This window comes from Falco rusticolus, chromosome 6 (genome assembly GCF_015220075.1).
Source record: "Falco rusticolus isolate bFalRus1 chromosome 6, bFalRus1.pri, whole genome shotgun sequence".
NCBI lineage: Eukaryota > Metazoa > Chordata > Aves > Falconiformes > Falconidae > Falco > Falco rusticolus.
In genome coordinates this window covers 106,793-128,649 of record NC_051192.1, presented here as the reverse complement: position 1 = coordinate 128,649, position 21,857 = coordinate 106,793, and the positions used below count along the sequence as shown (strand labels likewise).

At 38.1% G+C, this 21,857-nt stretch overlaps 1 protein-coding gene across 1 annotated transcript in view; it reads right to left on the bottom strand.

The window, feature by feature from the left end:
* Positions 1-21,857, bottom strand: part of MAP4K3 (mitogen-activated protein kinase kinase kinase kinase 3) — an 84,559-nt gene that overhangs the window by 18,997 nt on the left and 43,705 nt on the right. The window contains 9 exon segments of the mRNA XM_037390906.1: positions 1,860-1,939; positions 3,045-3,129; positions 7,142-7,183; positions 8,947-9,056; positions 10,034-10,196; positions 11,187-11,229; positions 14,857-14,907; positions 15,214-15,252; positions 16,434-16,492. Coding sequence (XP_037246803.1) covers positions 1,860-1,939; positions 3,045-3,129; positions 7,142-7,183; positions 8,947-9,056; positions 10,034-10,196; positions 11,187-11,229; positions 14,857-14,907; positions 15,214-15,252; positions 16,434-16,492 — 672 coding nt within the window.

Sequence of the window (21,857 nt, the reverse complement as noted above, 5' to 3'; positions counted from 1 at the left end):
CAATGACTGCAGTGGAGCCTGAGGGGAACAGCCAGCAGCCAAGCTCATGGGCATTTCCTACTGCCACTTCAGGAAGTAAGACTATTAGTCTAGGCAGATCACTCAGGAGGACATTACTTTTGCTCTTAAAAAACCCCCATCCAAAGAAAAAATCACCACAAACAACCAACCACCCCCTCACTGCTAGTTTATTAGAAAAATTTGAAGAGATCTGTAAATGGAAAGATTTTTCTGCCAAAGAGCGAGAGATTAATTTTGAAGCTGTGCTAACTCCTGGAAATGTATGTTATTTCTGCTTTGTCCATTAGTGAAGTATAACGTAGTGAAAAATAACCAAGGATACTACTTTCGCTTTTATACTGAATTGTATCAGACCTAGAGAGTAAACAATGAAGTCACACACAGAACTTGGAAGTGTTATTAAACCCCTATTGCCTGTTATCATAAATAACAATGGAATGAATGGTTAGCACAGAGGGTGCACATCTATTCCTGAAGTCTTCTCATAACCTAAACACACTGTAAGAAAAACCTACAGTAGTAATAATCTACCAGGCTGGTTGTATCCAAATTTAATGTACACGTTTGATTGACCTTCTGTAGCAGCATAAGCATATTGTGACTTAGTTTGGATCTGAGGATTAGACAAGAATGGCAATATTTCAGATTTGCAGGTTGTTTGAACCATCGCTCATGTGCCACACAACTGGCTGTTTTCACAAGCATCTCGTCTTGTCTCAAGTGCTTATTAAAACACTTCCCGAAAAGCTCACTAGGCAATGCACTACAGAACATGGTGCTTAAAGAAAACAAGGATGGATATGAGAGCATGAATTACATTGCACTGCTTTCCCTGCCAATTAAAAAAAAACAAGCGGAAAAAAAAAGAAGAAAGAAAAACCAAACCCAAAAGAAAAAAAAAAAAAACACCAAACAAAACTTTCCTTTGTCTACTTGGCCTACAACATGTACTGTATTAGTGACATTCTCAGGCTAGGTTTTACAACTGCAGTGTAGCAGCAGAAAGGTATCTGAGCTAAGCTTAAACTAGCTAACTCAAGCACCAGTATGAATATGGGTTACACGGAGCTCAGTGCAAGCTAGTTTAGGCCTTCTTCTTAACACAGACATATCTACAACGTCTAGACCCTGGAAGATGAACAAACACCAGTGCCTCCAGCTTACAGTGTGAAGGCTGTCCTTGCAATTTCCTCCATCTTGATGGCAGATGCACAGCTCCCTAAGTTAGGGAGAAGGCAGGAAAGAAAACGAGTCTCTTAGAGGTTAACAAAAGAGCTGGAGAAGACACCATACAGAAAAGCCTGCAACTGGCATTTCCCCCTCCCCAGTACTACCTCAAAAAAAATACTAATAAGAATTTGCAAAGACAGAGTTTTAACTGGGTTCAGTAAGCTGAGTCTCATCAGCAAAGCTGCTTTTAAGACCAAAAAATGAAACTGTGTATGAAGGAACTCCTTCCCTTCCCTGCTTCCCATGTTTGTTGCAAATACTCTGTCTTGTTACAAAGCTCTAAAGAAAACAGAAACTTTCATCCAAAATATATCAGGGAAATTCCACACTATTTAATAAACCATTTAAGTGTAGGACAATACACTGCAATTGAATTTCAACACATTGATAGAGGCAAATCTACTTAGACAAGGTTTAGCCTACAAAAAACTTAAACATGACTGAAAGGTATCCTCCGTAGTAAACATTTAAGGTAATTCTCAGAGTTGCTAGTGCTTATGTAACTGTAGTAAAGAAATTTCTACAAGGACTGTACAACATTTATCCAAGTGGCTAAAAAAAGTGGCAAAGACCTACTTTTTTTCCAAAACATCAAAACAGAAATATACCTGCTCCATTGATGTTTCATGAAGTTCATTGAGGTTCAGTGTGTAAATACCTTCTTCTGCACCAAATATCAAGTACTGATCTGCAAACACAAAAAAAAATAATCTAGCTATCCTGATTTAGGAAAGGTGTGTTTTTTTGTAAGAGTATGCAGCTCTTTACCAAAAAAAGACTTCAAAAAAAGTTATACATATTGAAACAAACCAACCTATAACAGTTATGGTGTTTGAAAGCATGGAAAATTAATCTTGCTAAGGAAGCTTAAGTTTGTGGATGGGGCTGTTTTAAGACATTAGGAAAGATCAGTCTTTCTTGCAACTAACAATTGGAATAAAAAACAGCAGTGATACACATACAAGCAAGAATTCATGTGAATAATTTCCTCATATACAGATCATCCTACTTAGACATTTCCATATTTTTTGTGACATATTCATAGCCTTCTTTTGGAGTACTTCAACAGCAGTATTGACTGGAGTGTTTTGTCAGTACTTTGGGAGTGCCTCACTTGTGAACATAATTAATATCCTGAATTGCATTTAGGCATGCAAACAAGACAGACATCTTATATTGCGAAGATGCGAACAGCAAAAGATTGACTTCTGCAATTTAAATTTCAAAAAAACTTCAGTATTTTCTGGCTTACTCATGTCTATACAGCCTATCATCAAAAGGTGAAACTGCACGCAACATGAGTGCAATGTTACCAATTATCCCTTCCACCAGGCTATAAAGTACTAAAATACACGCAAAAACAGAGTTGCAGAAACCTGTAGTACCAGAAAGATTTAGGGGGAAATAAATTATTAATAATCATCTGAATTCTAAGTAAATCAATCTCAACTAGGTCCTCCAGCAGTCAGATTTTCAAAAATAAATTATGAGTGGCATCTTGGACTAAAATGTTGAGAAGAGTCTCGAATTAAAAACAAGCAAAATACTTTTTACCATTGATATGCAATTTATTCTTTTTAAGCAAAGCTGAAATCTATGTCCCACATATCTTAATGTAATTAAAAAAACCCAACACTGAACTTCAGAGAGCAGTTGTAATTAAAGAACTTCTGCTTATATGACTAAACCTATTTTACAATAATGTGTATTGTAAAAGGAATTGTCTTGCTCATTTAAGCCCTCTTGAAATCCAAGGAGAGGACAACATGGGTAAAATATAGGTAATACACTACCTCTTGTATCTGGATTTATCCATGATGTTGCACAATGAATTTTTAATGGACAGCCATTGAAAACCTTTGAAAAGCAAGCACCCATCTGTAGAAGCAAAACCAATTAAAAATATATGTATGAAAAATTAAAATGTGACATTTCCAATAGAATTATTTTTACCTGAGATAATAAAAAAAGGTTACGAGTACTTTCATTTGCCACATGGGAAGATAATCTCATGCAGACAAGTTGACAAAGGAATTTTTTTTAAAGTGATTTTTCCTTTGTGCATAAGACTTTCTGAACAAACATTCCACAAACAGCACTTCAGAATTTGCTCTTAAATTAGCAATCTAAGCACACACTTACTAAAAAAGGTGAACAACCTGAAAACAGTTCCTGAATTGTGTAACTTTAGAAAGTCTCAGAGAAACTTCATTCTTGCTGTATTTCACACATTTAAAATAAAATGCTAGGTCACGCAAGAGACAAAATCTTAGCCTCAGATTCTCTATTAGTTGTTTCGAATTAACTTATTTTCAATATTGATTGCTTCCCAACGGGAAACCTCAGGTAGACTCCTTGTTCAGCATAACACTAATAAACTCAGTTTAACTATGAAGTGTTTTGCATAGTATAATATAATCAAGCTCGCCATCTTGCCCCTAGTGAAATGCAAGGATTTGTAGGTATTTATAAGAACACTTCGTAAATTTGCTCTAAGATTACATAAAAGCACATGCCAGGGCTTTCTCCTTTCTCCTTAAACATCAACAAAATAACTAACCATCCTATTTTGTTAAGAAACAAGAGGTGATCAATAGTACTGTAGATGATGCAGAAGTAAACAGCAATTAGTGAAGTGAAACATTATTTATCAAATGATGGTCAAACACAACAAGAAATCATAGGTCAGGGTTGCCATCCTGACTATAAGCAGGTGTCACCTTTACACAAAGCTATACACTCTGTAATACAGCTACAGAATGGCAAGACTTTCACTTTATATTAATACTTTGTGAATTATCAAACTATAAACTGAATTAACCAAATAGCTTTTGTGTTAACATTTGGACAATTTTTTTTTGTTAACCTGTTGCTGCGTAAGAAAGTCTGTACACATTTTAGTGATTTCTGAACACAGTTTAGTTTAATAAGAAAAGAAAAATAACTTCATAATTAGCCCTTTAAAATGAGAAGCAGCAGAAATTAGATCCTTCTTTGTGCTTCGGACATCTCTCACTCTCACTATAATGAAGTCCATGAGATTGTTCATATATACTGATGTGAGGGAAGAATCAAATTTATTAAGGTAATCAGCAAAACATGAAAGACCCCACTGCACAAAGACAGGGGAAAGGACTTCAGCACTGCTAGTACTGCTGTAGAAGTCCGAGTACCAAGACAGGAGGTGGCTGCTTGCTAGACAATGAGATGATCCTTCTGCAGGTATCTTCACAGGAAGAAGTCTGAAGGAGGGATGACACACACACACAAAAAAAAAAAAAAAAGGAAAAAACCCAATCCACCAACAATAAAGGGCTTTTTTTGTGGTTTTATGGAAGCCTCTTCCCAAGTGTGCAGGGTACTGAAAGGCACTCAACAGAAAATACCAAATGACACTTGAAGCACTGATCTCCTAGAATACTGCTGTTTCTGCTGCTCCTGTAACCAGCTATGCCATTCTCCTTGACCCTTTCCAAGCACTGAAGAGAGATGCTGCACCGTGGACAGAAGCTGTGCTCACTGCTAAGACCTTAGCTGAGCTCTGCAGTGATAAGCTAGATAAAAAAGGAGGAGGATATCAGAGGAGACTAGCCATTTTCCTCTGGCCATTCTCAGCCCTGGTCTCCAAGAAGCCTGCAGAGCCAAGATGCCACTGACAAATGCCTCAGAAGGGTAAACAGAGCCTGAGGGTATCATCTCTAAGTATCAAACAAATCTCAAGGATACAGCTGAGAATCAGACATATTATTAAACTGAGCTGCTAGTGGGGGAAAAAAAAAACACCCAGAAACATGCAAGAAAGGGTTGAAGCCAGGCTGCTTGATTTAACTGCTGCCATGGAGGCATTTAAACCTCAATGGAATTTCAGCAGGCTGGACATTCCCTCATTGGCAAGATCTAATAGGTGTCCCTGTGCTGCAAGCCACCTAAAACAGCAGGTAAAAACACACTACCAAACTGGGTTATTAAGAAGGGTGAACACAATCTCTAGAGTTACAGGCAAGCATGCATACAGAACATCTAAATATTTCAGAGGACAGTAAGAATGCAAAACACTTCATACCACTTGGCAACATACTGAAGAACCACAAATAAATCAATAAAAACACCAAACCCAAACAAACAAGAATCGGAACAATGACATACCACAGAAAAAGAACAGAAGAGACTGAAATACTGTTTTACTTGCAGTAGCAGAGTATTTGGTAAGTAAGATTCCCAGGTGATGGTAGGATGCAAAACATGCTCCACAACACAGAAAAGTAACAAGTCCAGTAATCCAAATGACCTGGAGAAAAAACCCTTCCCTACCCAAAATTTCATTTTTTGGCAACTCATGGAGACAGCAGGCAGCGAGGAACGTGTAAGTGCCAGATTGGTCTTCAACACTTAACAGGAAGGTTATAAAGTTTGTTGTACATAAAAGGTGAGGTGTGATGAGGGAAGAAGAGAGGAGAAAGTTTCTAACCCGAGGACCAGGAGAACCAGAGAATCAGTGCACTACAAATATGCATGAACACGCAGAGAGCAGTCCAATACCCAAAGATTCATTTGATCAGCTACAGAAGTTTTCCTGTTTTAGTCAGTCTCTTTTTACAGCTTCATTAGCAACTCAAAGTCATTCTCTGATGGCCAGTTCTGGAAGTTTGTGGCAAAAGTTCAACATGTATTACTTCATTTTGAGCTAGTTATTTTCTAGCCTTTTTCTCATTCTAGTCACCAAATCTATCATATTTCCCCATTCCTCACGATGATTCAGTTCTTTTCAGTGCTAGGAGTGCTTCCAAATTTCTGTCATCCACTAGTTTAAAGTGTGCACTCCTAGCTCATCCATTTAGCTTGTTATTTACTTTATTAAAGCAGGATTAACCTCAATAAATGATGCTAAACATATCAAGAATTCAGAGCTCTGGAACAATCCTGTGCATTTATGTGACAGATTACACTTCTAAGGAACAGAAGCATGGTATCTACTGAGTCCGGACTCAGTATTTTCCAGCCATTCTGTATGAAAAAACAAGGCATTCCAGTGGTGTTTCAGGAAAGTTTCATCTCCCTTGCTGGTCCACTCAGGCAACAGTTGGGATGAAACAACTGTCCTGCTTCTCTAAAGTGGGCAGGAAGCAAAAAGTAATACCATTTGCACTTACAAATCCTTTTAGCAATTTTATTTTCTTATCTAAAGACAAGAAACTGTTCTGGCTTAGCAGTAATGTAGCAAAAAGCTTAGTTTAAAATCAGATTAATCCACCATTTTGTGCACAGCACAACTACACAAATGCATGTGCCAGCACTCAAGAAGGAGAGTGGTGAGGGCAGAAACAAATGGCCAAGAAGAAAGGAAAGACTGGCTCTTCTGATCGCGATGCTACGTAAAAGCACAGTAACAAGCCCATGCAGACATTACAATTAAATTCTAGTTTGCTTTATGTTATGAAGGTACACACAGATGTTTGTAACAATTATTTCCAGCCCTAAGGCATCTATGAATCCTATCTTTAGAAGTTTTGAAACCTATAGCTGCACAGCATAAACTTGGAGCTATTTGCAATTCCTGAGAGGCATCAGCCCCTCAGACCAGTTAGTACTTCCAGTACACTGAAAGTACTTCTGTGATATTAGTCACAGAACTCTCATTCACTTTTTAATGAAGGAAGCAAACAAAAAACCTTCCAAAATTTACTTCAAGAGCAAAAAAAACCATAAAAACCCCCACCAATCAAGGGTGATTTCTGAAGTACCATACCTGTGGCTTAACACTTCTAAGAGATACTGACTTTTATAATTTAAAAAAAATACTACAAACATTCAAAAAGACGCACTTTCTCAGCTTTAGTAAGAAAACATATCCTGCTTCCAACATGCATTTGTATGACTCAGTAATACTCACATGTACTTTAGGTGTGGGAGGAAGGCCATTACTAAGTGGTTTCTAGAAAACAAAAGTTAAGTTTGTTTACACTCTGATGCACACATATGCATTAACAGCATATTCTCTCCCTACATTACAGCATAATCAAAATACAAGTGTAAAAACTTATTTCAGAATGCTGTTAAAAGCACTTGATATATAATTGAGCATAATTATACTAGGAGAAAAGAAAAAGCCAATAATTCTGTCTGCATAACAAATAAATATAAAACACTCCCTGCAGATTTAAGACAATGGAGTTGTGTTGTATATCTCTATACTATGCTAAATGGAAGACACTAGGCATCTAACTGGGACACTCTGCTGTGTCCAATGCCACATGCACTAGATCTGAAAGCTGGCTGAGCTTTGGCTACAGTCCCATTTTTAAGCATGAGGTTAGACTAGTGACCTCCCCTTCCAACCAACACTTCCGTAATTCTATATGAGCTTCTAACCACATGTCTCTAGTGGCTACACACCACTACCTATCAGTATAATTTTCTTTCATTAAAACCTCTACTGTGATTCCCTAATATCTCCTCAGGGAATATCTGCATCGTCTATTGCACAACTTTTTCCCATTACAGTGATGCCTGAAAGAATGCCATATCCAGCAATACAAAGTCTAAGCAATATTGCAGCAATTGCTCAACTGTTCAATATTACAGCAGCATAAAACTCTTATTAGTCAATACTAGACCCACTTTCCCATATCAGTATCAATTTCTCCTAGTAAAAACATGCTTCCAACGAAATGTATTTTACAGGTAACACTGGAAACTCCCAACACACAACTGCAAATGCCAAATTCGGAGCACTTCAGGAAATTTTATTTTCCAAAGTACTGCCAGTATTACTGGCATTCCCTTAAAGCAATCATACACACAATGTTTCTGCTCTATCTCCTCTTCACTTCTCTCAAAAGAGCAACATTTCCAACCTCATCATTAGAAGAGGCCCCCATAGAGTGCAGTTTCATGTTACATTTAGTCTACCTACAGAGGATCCACTCTCTCCTATCTCATATTCCCACTTTGGCTTCATAATAATAATGACCACTCGAAGCCAACTGCTGCTTTGATAGAAAAACTCACTTGGTAGAAGAAAAGGGGGCACAGGAGTATTCCCTTTCCTCAGCTCACAGCTGAATCAGATTACACAGTGTGAAACCACTTCTCTCCATGAGTGCAACTTTACATGAGTATATGTAGTTCAAGCCTGACACACAGCTCAGGCTGCTAAACCCTGAAAACCCAGAGCTCTAGGGACCAGCAGCTTGCCCAACTGGACCCTCAATCTACATTTCTCCATTTTTCTGCCCCAAATACCAAAAAGCCTGTATATTTACATCTGGGCTAGGAGTAGGACTCATTTGGGAACTGCAATCCATCTCCTTTCCCGGGGCCAGTCAAATCCTCCAGCAAGCCATCAGGTGGCAGCATATTCATTAATTTCCTCATTTACTTAAACAGTCATTGCTCAGTACAACACATTACACCTTTCTTGCGGTTATCTCCCTCTTGTTACATGTCTCTCAGGTATGTGAATACAAACAAGTAAATCTTGTATATCCATGATTACGTTAGTTTCTGATGAAAATTAAATACTGACTCAAACCTCAGTTTAACACTGTATCACAACTGGATGATCTAGCAAAACTGTGCTTTGATTCAAAGTAAACAAGTCACTATCCAGTATAAGAGTGTACCCGCCCCTTTTCATTGCACATGTAGAACAGTTGAGACAACTTTAAAATAACACCTAGAAGCTTAAATACCTACCAGTAATTCCTTCTTTTCTTTCCTTGAAAAATCAGTGTCTCTAACTTCATTCTGTTGATGTGGTGATCCCTCTTTTTCACCATTTAACTGTACAGAAGTGACTCCATTACCTAGAAGGAATCGTATTTAAAAATGTGTTCTACCTTGAACTCAACAAGCAGTCTGGCCTAAAAACAATTCTGAAGGCCCCAAACTTCCACTTATGTCAGAACACATTCCAATATGCTGATTTATTTGTGAAGCATGTTATGCTCCTACATGTGCACGTGTAACCATCTAGTCACATTCAATCTCAGTTCCTGGCTTTTAGTAATTACTGTAACAAGTCTATTGTGGACATAGAAAGGGACGCAGTCACAATTAGGGGGGAAAACTTATTTAACATATTTAAAGAAAAACATGGCTATATCTAACACTTCAATTATCAATTCTTTATAAATACCCTTGAGGCATGTCTTCACACTGGATGCTTAAGCGTTACAATCAAATCTGTAACGCATCAACTGCAGTACTAAATATGTAGCAAGGAAGAGACAGCAAGGTATCAATTAAGAGTCAGACATTAAGCTTCCTTAAACCAAGCCAGTCCACGAGAACTCTCAAAGCTTCAGACTTCAACAAAAGCATAAAAAGAACAGCCTGAGCAAACAGCAAACACAATTACCTCCTATACTACCCAACTCAGTTCATTACATATAAAGCAAATTTTGAAAGCAAACCTCTATTCTTGACAGGTCAAATGAAAACAGCAGCTGACACACAGGGCCAGAATCAGAAACCTACATACAGGAAAACTTTTTTTAAATCCCTGTGACACTACATTACAAGCCTGTTGCTTAGAAAAGCAATTGTGTCACCAATGGTATCAACAGGAATTGTGTCAGTGAGTTTACTAGAAGGTATATTTAACCTTCTTAAGAGTTAAGCACACTTTCTTCATGTATTGGGGCTTTCATGCACTGTTACTTGCCCACCACAGAAAAATTACCACAGTGTTTTAATGTGTGCATAGGTGAGGACATAGAAATAAAATCACATCAGATTATTTAAGAAATATTTGTATACTTCTTGATGTCACATTTATTACCTAAAGCATTAGATTTCTGTGGAGGTAACCGAGGAGGTGGTGGTCTGGGTGGAACCTGACATGCAGACTTCGCTGGACTCTCTGATGTTGGGCATCTCTTGATTGTTCCTTGATTATCATTTTCAGAAGAATGAGTTTCTTGGGGGATAAAGATGGATTTAGGCTGGAAAAGACAGTAATAATAAAAACGTAATGAAAAAAGATTCAAAGCATCCATCCTACTTCTCAATGAGAAAAAAAAAACCCAACACATGCAATACTTAGATCGTGGAATTTTCACAAGTAAATTGGTAAAGCATCATGTTCTGCCATGCAGATTTCTTTCAAAAAACAAACCTTGTTATTGACAAAGGACAGATTCAAAATCGTCGTATTCAAGTACAGCATTGAACAATTACTGCACATGTCAAAATGCCAGTTTGTGACTACAGATAACCAAACAAGACATTTAAGGAGAAACCAGGAAACATTCAAAGATACAGCCAGGACTTTGTGTGAAGAGTCCCAAATAGGAGATATAACCACAAAGAGCAACATTGTTTACATGCAGGCTGAACTAATGCTGCTTGTAAAATCCTTAGTTAGGCAAGAGAGCGCAGGTGGGCAAGTCATCAAACCTGCAGTTTTTGCCCTGGAAACGAACAGCCAGAGGGTAAAAAAAAAAAAGTTTTTTTTGTTTTTATCTTTGCTCATATTAAGTTAACTTCAGTGTGAAAAGATTCACTTACTCTTTAAGTGCCAGCATGCAAAACCTAACTTGATACAGGTATTCCTCTGAAGATACCATTTAGACATTAAAAAATTTTAATTCCAAAAGTTAGCAAGCAGATGCTTTATTTGGCAGCTCCTTATTAATAATTACTCGTGGCACTAAATTTTTTACCTACCCAATTTATCCCTCCCAAAATATCAGAAGTGTAATCAGAACTTTCACACTGAAACACCCTACAGTGCAAGACTTCATGCAGATTTGCAATTAAAGGCTACAAACACAGAGGTCAGACCTCTAGATATACCCTTGACTTAAAACTTGATTTAAGTCTTCAAGCCATTGCTCAAGTGACAGAACCATCAGTACAGTCATTTAGACGCTTCTGCATTTGTTTATTTAAAGTGCCCTTTTATTCTGGGCAACAAAATCCCCCTCACTTACCTTTGGTGGTAAAGGAGGTGGCACTTTAGGTTTCATAGTAGCACTATAATGAAAAGAAAGAAAACAGATCATTATCCAGTGTAGCTCTTCGAATCTGGCACTGAAGTGTTAAAGAAGATACAGGATTTTTTAAACGCCATACAAACACCATCAACTTGTCAACAGCAGTATTATATCCAAATAGCTGCATCATGAATATTTTCAAACGTTTTGTTATTGCTCTGCATACCACAGATACTATCTACAAACTCAAGTATCAAGATCCTCCCTAGAGAGCACAAAGTGACATGAACTGCTTTGTTGGAGATGCACATACTCATGCAGAAAAAAGTAGGGAGATGCAGAGCTGGCCTGCTATTTCATCTGTTGAAAGGAGAAAGATTTAGTGAGCTTTTCTAAAGGGCCAACTGTAGGTATACAGGGCTAAGGGGAGTTAAAAGAAAACCGATGAATACCATTCCTTGAAAAATTTACCACTGACTTCTTCAGAAGAGCCTTACACATGAAAGCAAATTCTACCTGCAGTGGACAGCCTACTGTCTGGGTTGGTTTGGTGTGTCTTTTCTTCCATGAGGTTTTTTTTTTTCACAGAAGTCTTGGGTATTACAATTTTTTAATGCAAGAACAATTCAACAGCTTGGCTCAACAGTACAAGATATTAGCAGGAAGCAAGAAAGTGGAAGCATCAAGAGCACTTTTCCTCTGCTGATTCTATGTTTTAAATAACATGCTGCATTGAAAAAAAATAATCCTAAATGCCGAATTTTTATGTTTTTAAAAACTCTTACGCATTGTCCTACTTCCTAATCTTTTGGAACAGAAAATTAGTTCCATTAAATAAATTAGGATTGCAGCTGTGAACACTTTACAGTCTTGCAAAAATATTTTCCTTATTTTTAAAAATTATGTTCCAAAGTTTTGGGAAAACAACCTATTAAGATAGCTGTTTGCTTGTTTACAGATCGACAGCTTGTTGCTTTGCTTCATTCTTTTCAGGAGTTTCAGTCCTGGCATCTTATCACTTGCTTTTACTTCAGATAAGCTGAAAGGTTATCTGAGAATTGGTTACCCTGCGTTGTACACTTCAGCTGCTATGGTGGTAGAAATTATCTTCTCTTCATAACGTGGGAAGAAGCTTAAATCCTCAGTGTGTCCAAACTCCATTTGCATTTTATTTAATATTCTTCCCTGCATCTCAGACAGCCATCACAGTGTTTGTGGGCAGCCAAATGTAAAAACCAAAAAAGGCAATGATTTGGCATAAATGTGACAGATATTTGTGCAAAGGACTGTGCACCCTGGTTTCAACAGCAAGGTTTATGCACTGTTTGTCACCGTTGATCATGCAGGGCAGTGCCCCAATAATTTCTGCTTTCCCAGTTTCCACAGCCAGGAAATTCAAGCATCATCAGCTTTGCTGAACATAAGAAATAAAAAAACCAATTAAAAATATAAAATAAAGACAGAGGATTTTATACTGTTCCCTGAAGCATGTGAATTCTCTGCTATGAATCACCCAGCTTCAGTCATGCAGAGACACAGGTTTGGACTGGAAGGCACACAGGTGCTTCATTGTTTTTGTTCTGGATCTGAAGGGAGAAGTGATTGATGTCACATGCACTCTTCAATTGCAACTCCATCTCACAGATTATAAGTCAAACAAAAGCTTTGAATCTTCAATGGACTCCAGAGAAAGATATCCAAGACCAAGCTGATGAACCAACATATTGCAACAGAGCTTTGGGTTCAAGCAGATACCCAAAGGAAAGGCACAGATGCAGAATCTGTCTGATCCAAGGTTGAGATATTCAAGGCTTACACCTTGAGGTAAGCTTACAGGAAACTGTCAGGCCCTTTCTGTAGGGCAAGAGTACCTTCAGGCCCTCTCCACAGGGCAAGAGTACCTAGGATGAAATATGGGAAGTAGTAAAAAACAACATGACTTTTTTGGTAGACCATCGGTGGTGACTGTCTTTAGGGTCAGACAAATCGGAGCCTCTCCAGAAGCTATCAGGTTCTTTCTCACTTAACCTGAAAAAGAAAATCCACAGAAATGCGACAGAAGCAGCTAAAGCCAAATGCTGTTTGAAAGTTCTGATGGATCTTGTGCGAGGAACAAGGATCCCAAAGCACTGAACAAAGAAATCACTGCAAACACTTCAAGGCAGCAGGGATCAAGAGGTTCTAAGCCTTGTATCATCACTGAAGTCAAAAATACTGGCTGCAAACAAAACAAGAGGGGGGAGGCAGAGAAACAAGCAAAAAAACCCAGGCAGACACAGAGCTGTACACGAAAACCATCCAGAGGTTCGTATGGATGAAGGAACCAAGCTGAGCTGGCTTGCAGCAGTGCAGATATCCAGAGCATCTTCTGCCAGAGCGGAGCGGGCAGTATATGGAGCTATAGGGGACCATTACATCCTACAGTGCAGAAGCCTGAATTATAATTACCAGGTCTATCCAGCTATGAGTAAAGCAGGTTCTCAGCTTGGTCCAAATGCAAGGAAGTAAATCAATGAACAGTGTTATCAACCTCCTCCTCCCCAAAGACAAGACATAGGAGCTTATATTATTGATGAACTACATAATCAGTCACACCTTTTTAAAACTGCTTAATAATGAAATATGAAGATCTTATGGAATTAGCAAGGGAATAAAGCCTGCTAAAAACTGTATTTAAGTACTGCTTGTGTCAAACAACAATCATACTTGTGTTTTCCGAAGTTGATCATTAAACAAGGCAAGTGTAATGTAATTACAACAGACACTATCAGTAGCTTTATCTTTCTTGAAGGGGGCTGTCCTTCATGCTCCAGTGACATAACCCACTGTCTTCGTTATAAAAGAACAGCAGTGAACTCAGGGAGGGATGGTGGTGGTGGTATGTGGCTCTCTGTAAGAGATGCCCGTTTAACAGGTTTCTAGTATGAAGCAACGGCTTTCAGAATTATCCATTAATATTAACAAGACTTCTGTCACAGTGGCATCTTTCTTTTTGGTCTTTATGTCATTTTAGGAATGTAAACTTCCAAATACTGGCTGCACATTGTTTCAGCTCTTATCTGTCAATCAAAAGGAGCCCAGGGATACTTATACCAGTGGAATTTACTATGAACATAAACAATTTAATAGGTGCCTATTTATACTGCCTTTGCAGTCACATAACCTTGCTCCCTCTGTGGTAAGGGAGCCAGCTCTGTTCTAAGATCAAGAACCCATACAAGCATGCTACCAGCTGAGAATGCAGACAGGACAAATTCAAGTCATCTAGAGAAGACAGTTCTGTATATATATTATGTATTTTTAATGAGTTTTATTTTAATATACAGTCATCAGTTCTGAAGACGACACTGGGACTGGGGTCAGACAAATTACCAGCTCAGTGTAACTATATCAAGATTTTGTTCAATAATAGAAGATAAAAGGACAACTGTATCAAGCCAGGAACAGGACTTTTTTGCCCCCTAATTTATCACAAGTTTATCAACAGAATATGAAAACTTCCAGTGATGTAACCTTGGAACAACATTAAATTTCTATCTTTAAAAATGCTATAGAAGAAAAAGAATCCTGAGCTATCAGGGACAGAACATGATTCAATTTTTTTCCCTCCACCTATTCAAGAATCAGCTTATATTTATCTTTATTTTTACAAGAAGAAAGGACTTACCGTTTAGCATCATCATCTGCATCGTCATCTTCTAAATGTGCCACATGTCCCCTAAGAAAATGAACAAGGTACTATGGCTGAGTGAGTTGTATTAAAATTAGCTTGGCTACTGTGAAAAATTCTAAGCTCAAGGGCTACTAACTCTTTTACAGAATTTTACTGTCTTTTAGCTTTTTATCATCATTACCCTTTAAAGCACAGTTGCAATCCAGACAACTAAGCCTCTCCCATATCCTCTCAACAAGTACAGGGACAAACCAGAACTAGTTGTGACAGATGTAAGAAATCAACACACAAATGACATTGAAACACACAAGGGCGGGGAGGGGGGAGAAGAAAAAAAAATAATAGAATTACCGCTGATGCAGTTCTTCTTCAACTGATTTTAAGAGACTCCTTCAGCATTAAATAAGAATAAGAACACAGTTCAATTGTGGCACACAAACTTAATTATCAAAAGCTAGGGCAAATGCTCCTAAACTAATCGATATATAATCCAAAGCATACTATTTCAGCTGTCTTTCAGAACATACATCCAACACCAACATACAAATGAACACAGCTGCCTTTTTTTTTTTACAACAAACTTTCATATGCGCTTATTAATTATTGCTATTAAGTGCAGTGGTCCTTGTTCCTTGCACTGTAAAACAGACAGGGCCGTCTTAGTTTGACACAATTTAAAACAAATCCACACTATCCAAGAAAACCATAATCATTAAAAAAACCCAAAAATCAGATTGACAAGAGGATTAAACTGCTACTGGAATAAATTAATTCGTCTCCAATTAATTTTTGTAACATTCTGAACTTCTTCATTTCTGTGTCTGTCTGAAAACACAGACAGGAAGGAATAGCAGACAAAACACAGGGATGAGAAACAACAGGATTTCAGAAGATACCAGTATTCGTATTTTCCCCAGCTGGAAGACTGCATAAAAATATCATGTTCTATGCTTACGATTTTCTGCATTTTTTTAATGCAGAAATGTTTTAAAGCACAGCTAGGCATCCCAATTCTGACATGCATAAAAGTAATTAAGAAATTGGGTGGAAAGGAAGAATTATATGGAAAGCTATTGCATATGATTAAAACAACAGAATTATTAAATGTATGAACATGAAGTTAAAAGGACTTTGCTGAGACAGGTAAGTTTTATTTTTTAGAGCATCTGTAATTGAAAGTTCTTAGTGTCCCACAACATGAAGAAAGGTATAAAGCAATGTCACAAGTGCAGCACTGGTAGCTCCCTACATGGGGTAAAATTGTGCTCTGTGGGACCCATCATGCAGAACATTTTGTTAACCACCAGACCAAGACAACATCTTCTAAAAGGAAGCTTACAGCACCATAGAAACAATATGGTCAACACAGCCTCACCGAATAGTGCTGTAATTCTGTATTACTGGAATTACTATTATTTTAGAAATAAAGTGATTTTGGAATTTTAACTGGCTGATTTATTTGGAATTGTAACTACATCCCTTTCAGCTAATGCATTGAATGCACATTTATGATTTTTATAGTAGAACAGTCTCAGATGAATTTAAGACAGAAAATGCTGTTGCTTACTCACTTATTTGCTCCCAAGAAGTAGCCACACTGAGGACCATGACCATATTCTAGCTGTAGATCCTACAAATATAAGACAAAAAAACCTTTAAGACAAACTGGTGAACGTCAAACACATACCCTGTGTCATGCTGCTGTTACCCCCTCTGCCATGTGTGCTAACAAACTCATTCCTCTGGCCTTCCTGGCTCCTAACACCACTCTCATGCCCATCACTCCCCAAAATCTCCTCTCTTCTAGTTTGCTGCATCTCCAATTCCTTTTAAAACTCTGACCTTAGCCCCCTTCCTTGGACACACAGATCCTTTGCTCAAATAAAGCTGGCTGCAGAAAAGGAAACAAAACAACAAAAATAATGTAACAATTTTAAAAAACCCAAGCAAATCCAAAAAAACCAATGACAACAAAAAAGACTTTGTGATCTACCACACCCCGTAGAGAACCCAGCCATCCCTCACTGGCACACTGTAGTATTCATTCCAGATGGGGAGTAGTTCTAGCCTGAAATTACTTTAGCACATGGGGTCGTTAAATAAGCAGAGAGAACAGTAAGAGTGTTTTTACAGCTCTGGTTACAGCAATATATATTTTAAGGATAAATAGAGATGTTCTCATGTATGCTTTAAGATTGCCTCTTGTATCGAAAAGAAAAACAGCGTATTAACAGCTAAGTCAAGCACTCAAGCAATCACCAAGCACAGGCTACTTAGATAAAGAAGTGGCAATAGGCCTCCAACACTGCTATTCGATAGATGCTGTATGGCATACAAATTTAATGCATTAATGGGAATATAGGGACCATACTGAAATGTCACTGAATCTGCATCTGCCAGGAGGATACTGCTGTAGTTGCAGGGTATTTTTTTTTCTTCAGGTGGATCACAACAGGAAAAATCTGAGCATAAATTTGCTTCCAAAACACTGAGTATTCACCAGGAGAAATGAGCTCTTGATACCTAAGTTAGCTATAAATGGAGGTACATTGCTCCTTTCTAGAAAACATTTTCAAGGTCTCCCAAAATCATCTGTTAAACAGTCCTCTTTCAGCTGCAGCCCATATCAAAAGCATGCTATCACTCAGAAAGATGCGCAGATATCCAAGCTATAAGAGTAATAAGCTTCGATTAGATGGATAATTCATGGGGCTGGTCTCTCAAAAGGGCATTTAAAAAAAGAAAAAAAAAAATCACAGGAAAAGTCTCACACTAGATTTGCCAGCGCTCCAAGCTGATGAAGCAGAAACCACGGCAGCTTTCAGCTCCAGACTGAAGGGCGATCACTCTAAGACAAAGCTCTGTGTATTATTTTCTGCTTGGCGAGGAGTTCAAGTTGTTTACTGCACTCTGAGTTCTGCTGTGTAAGGCTAAGTAGTAGTCTCCACATGGGTGTTTCTACCACAGCTGTCAGCAGTAATTGATTGCTTCAGTGACTTTCTATATTTTCCCAAGGCAAGTGAGATATTGTGGAAAAAACAGAATGTAACAGATAATTACTTGATGTAAAAGAATGCATAGATCACAGGGCTGAATAAAAATTGTGAAGGCAAGCCCAGTGGTGGCATTTCCTGAACTGTGGAAAGACTGACTTTTCAATCTTTCCACCAACTTTATCACACACCTTTTTTTCTAGAGAAATTAAGAAACCCCAAAATCACCAGTTCCCACCCACTTCAATGGATCTGACTCACAGGGGCCACCGGACTTTCCCCCTAGACACCTGTCTGTGGAGCTAGAAAGCCTGGTGCTGGCAGGGAGGAAGGTTGGCTTGCTCCTCCCTAGGAACGTGACCTGGGACCTGCAAGGTGGCAGATGAAAGGGGTCAGGCCTCAGTCATGGGCATCTTTGATCTCTTCTGCTACCCTTACCTTCCTGCTTCAAAGTTTCATCCTCCTCCTATGCCCTGGTCTCAATTCCTCCTGCTCCTTGCTCCAAACAAGCTCAACAAGTCTCCTTCCCTCAAGAAAGGCCACTCTAGGCCCTCTGCAATGTCAAGTCTCTTCCTCACCCCCCAGCATCTGTCACCTTATCCTGGCAATCCCCTTCTGCTGGTCCTCATCACCAGTTGATGTACTCCAGTCCACCACAAAGAAACACAGATCTAGCTTTCTTTACTATGAGTACTTCCATACAACCTCAAGAACTTTCACACATAAGCACAGGTATTTTGAGGATTCAGGCTCTAGAGCAGAAAATACCATGACTTAAAACATAAGATGTCACCAGACTCATAAACAAGGAGGTTAAACAGGTTGTGTGAGTCTACATAAGAGGACATCAGAACAAAGACTGGGAGGCTGTTGAGAAACACAACCCCAGATTAATATAAAGAAATCTGAGATTTTCACCTTGAAGTGACAAACGTTTTGCCTACACATTGCAGAATCACACTGATCAGAAGTGGGAAAGATCACATGCTGGGCAGAGCTAAAACATCTGCCCATTTTAATTTACACACTGTACAATACATGGCTCTATATATTGTCAGCAATGACAGGAAAGCTCGTAAGAGAAAACAGGCAAATCTCCATAAAACGTAAAGAGCCTTCATCTGTCACCAAACGTTTTTAGCCTTAATTTTTTTAAATGAAAAATTGCATCTGCCAGAATTACTTCAATGCTTTAAAGAGACAAAAGCTTTGTTTTGATTCAGTCTACTATTGTGCTGCCTATTAGTATTTATTTGACTATGATTCTAATTGGATATACTTTCCCCCCCCCCCCCCCCCCCCCCCCCCCCCCCCCCCCCCCCCCCCCCCCTTAACTAGCTTGTTAGTGTTCTTCTAATCCCTTTAATATTGCTGGCTTTCACCCCACATTTGGGGTGAAGCAATCCACTGCTACTGAAATTCCTTGTTCTGCACTCTTGACAGATAAATACTTTGGGCTAGAGAGCTTTTAAGAAGCACAACACATTTTTTCTTGTACCCTCTATTCCATATATAAACTTTCTAGCTAGATACTAGATATAAAAACATCAGTAAATACTGCATGTATCCTGCAAAGCCTCCAGTGAGCTGTTAGACTTTATCAGAACAACCAGTATAACTAGATTTTTTTAAAGCTAAACAAAGGTATTTTTCAACAAAACAGAAGTCTTAATCAGTTATGGATTCCCACTGGTAAGAACAGATTAGCACTAATTACTAAATGGTGCAACAACTGGCTTAGTAAAAGCTGTTAATAGCTTTAATAAAAAAATGTAATAAAAGCTCTCCTGCATCCCTAAAGTAACCCAACAACTTTATGAGTCTACATTAGCATTTTCTTTTAACATACGTACAAAACCGATTAGTTAAATAAAATTCTTTTTAGATCAGACAACATTCACACTGAATAAATCTGAGCAACTAGACAAGATATTTTCCAAGAGAATCTCAAGATCTACAGGCAACAGGAATGAGAAGGGTCAATAATCTTGGTGTTAAATCAAAGATGAAATCCCAGATTATTCTGCATTTAGCCTCAGGTTACCAACAACCCATTCCTGAACCAACACAACTGGGTACAAGACAGAATGCTATTTGCTGGCAATGATAAAAAGGTAATATGGAGAGTAATTACCAGTTCTTCTCAACAGCCTGCATAATAATCAATTAAGAAGTCGTGTAGAAAGGTAAATCACACCTTCAGATAAATCACATATACAAAGTAATCAATGACTAGAAACAGCATAAAGATTTCCTCAAAACAAAGTCAAATTTGGTGGTAAGGCCGTGCTATAAAACAAATTCCCCAGGAGTGATCAAATCTACTATACCTCCTGCAGTTTCAATTTCAAAACCGGCTATTTATTTTCTGAAGAATTTCCCAATTAATTAATTACTGTACCTTTGACCAGTCTTATGTTCCTAATTTGTTCTGTAGGGCTGAGCTGTACTGGAATTTTTTAGGTGTTCAGTCCTTCAAAACCCAAAACTTAATGTATACAGTGAATCAGCAATTCACAGTTACTTCCTACACTTTCTGTTCCTGAAATCTAGTGAGAAACAAAATCATTTGAAGTGGCAACATCAAGACTTTAAATCCACAAAGCGCTGGGGTAGTAACTCTGAATTTCGAAGAATACAAATCACCTTTGGACTACTAACATATCAAACAAGGCGGCACATACAGACCTCTTTCTCAGTAAAAAGATTAAGCAATACTTATCACACTGCTTTGTAAAACAGGATGCTAATTTTACGGAAGAGTCATACTGCCTAATGCATATCCTATATTTTTAATGCCTTTTTTTTCATTAAAAAGTGCATTCTTGAACTTCTTTTGGATAGCTTAGCACAACAGAAATAGCAAGTTATAGGTATATTTTTTAAAACATGCTAAATATAATTCTTTCTTGGTGACTGACTATGGTTTTACTGTGCATCGGTGCTACACAACCATTGTTCCACTTTTCCCTTGTATTTAATTTTTTCTATGCATTTTATCTGTGGATGTCCACTTGGCACAAACAGCGCTATTTCATACCCATATAATGGAACATCACTACCCTAACTAGCTACAGTAAGGCCTCAATGCAACAGGCAATTGTATGCAGCACTTTCAAACTGCCTTCTAGTGATGGGATTGAACATCTCATTTGCTCAATTACTGTTGCCAAGGCAGAAAATACCCAAAAATACAAGGAAGGAAAAGAAAGAGCAAAACCAGCATTCTAAACCCTTTGGCACTTTCTTCCCCCTTTCCACTTGTTTTGTTACCTACAGCTGAATGAAACACGAAGACTCTCTGAAATTCAGCACTGATAGCTAACCTAATTCTAAAACATATGGCAACTACTTGGATAGGAGTCTTCACAGCTTGTAACAAAAGGAAGAGTGTATGTATGCTCACGTAGTGAGGAGAAAAATGACTTAAAATGAACGAAAGGCTTCTGGGCAAAGTTCTCCATTACCTACATTGACTTCTTCAGTTCAATCCTTTCCTACCAGTATTTTAGTTTTCCTATCAGAAATAATTAACTAACACAGAATAGCTATGCTGTATGCTGAAACATTAACTGTTACTGAAACCTACTACAAATTATTAAGCCCAGAATATATTTATAAGACAAAACAAAACAAACACCAATCATGACCAAATCATTTAAACAGGACCAACCAAATGTACAAAAGCATCTGGCAAATACAACAGTGCAGATCGCATAGTAACTGCAAAACCCTTACTGAATTCCTTGCTAAAGTAGTCTAAAATGAATTCCTAACAACTGAAAAATAACTGTAGGTTGGAAGCTGAGATATCAAATCCAAGTTCTGTTCAACTCCTTTGTAACTTTCCAAACCAGTAGAATTTAACACTTTTCACTGTGTGTTGAATATTCCGGACTAAATTAAAGTGGAAACATTAAATTTCTCCCCTAATACAAAGAAAAAGAAAATCACTGGCTATGGTGTTACAAATCAGTTAGTATGATGCAGACTGGGACCAGG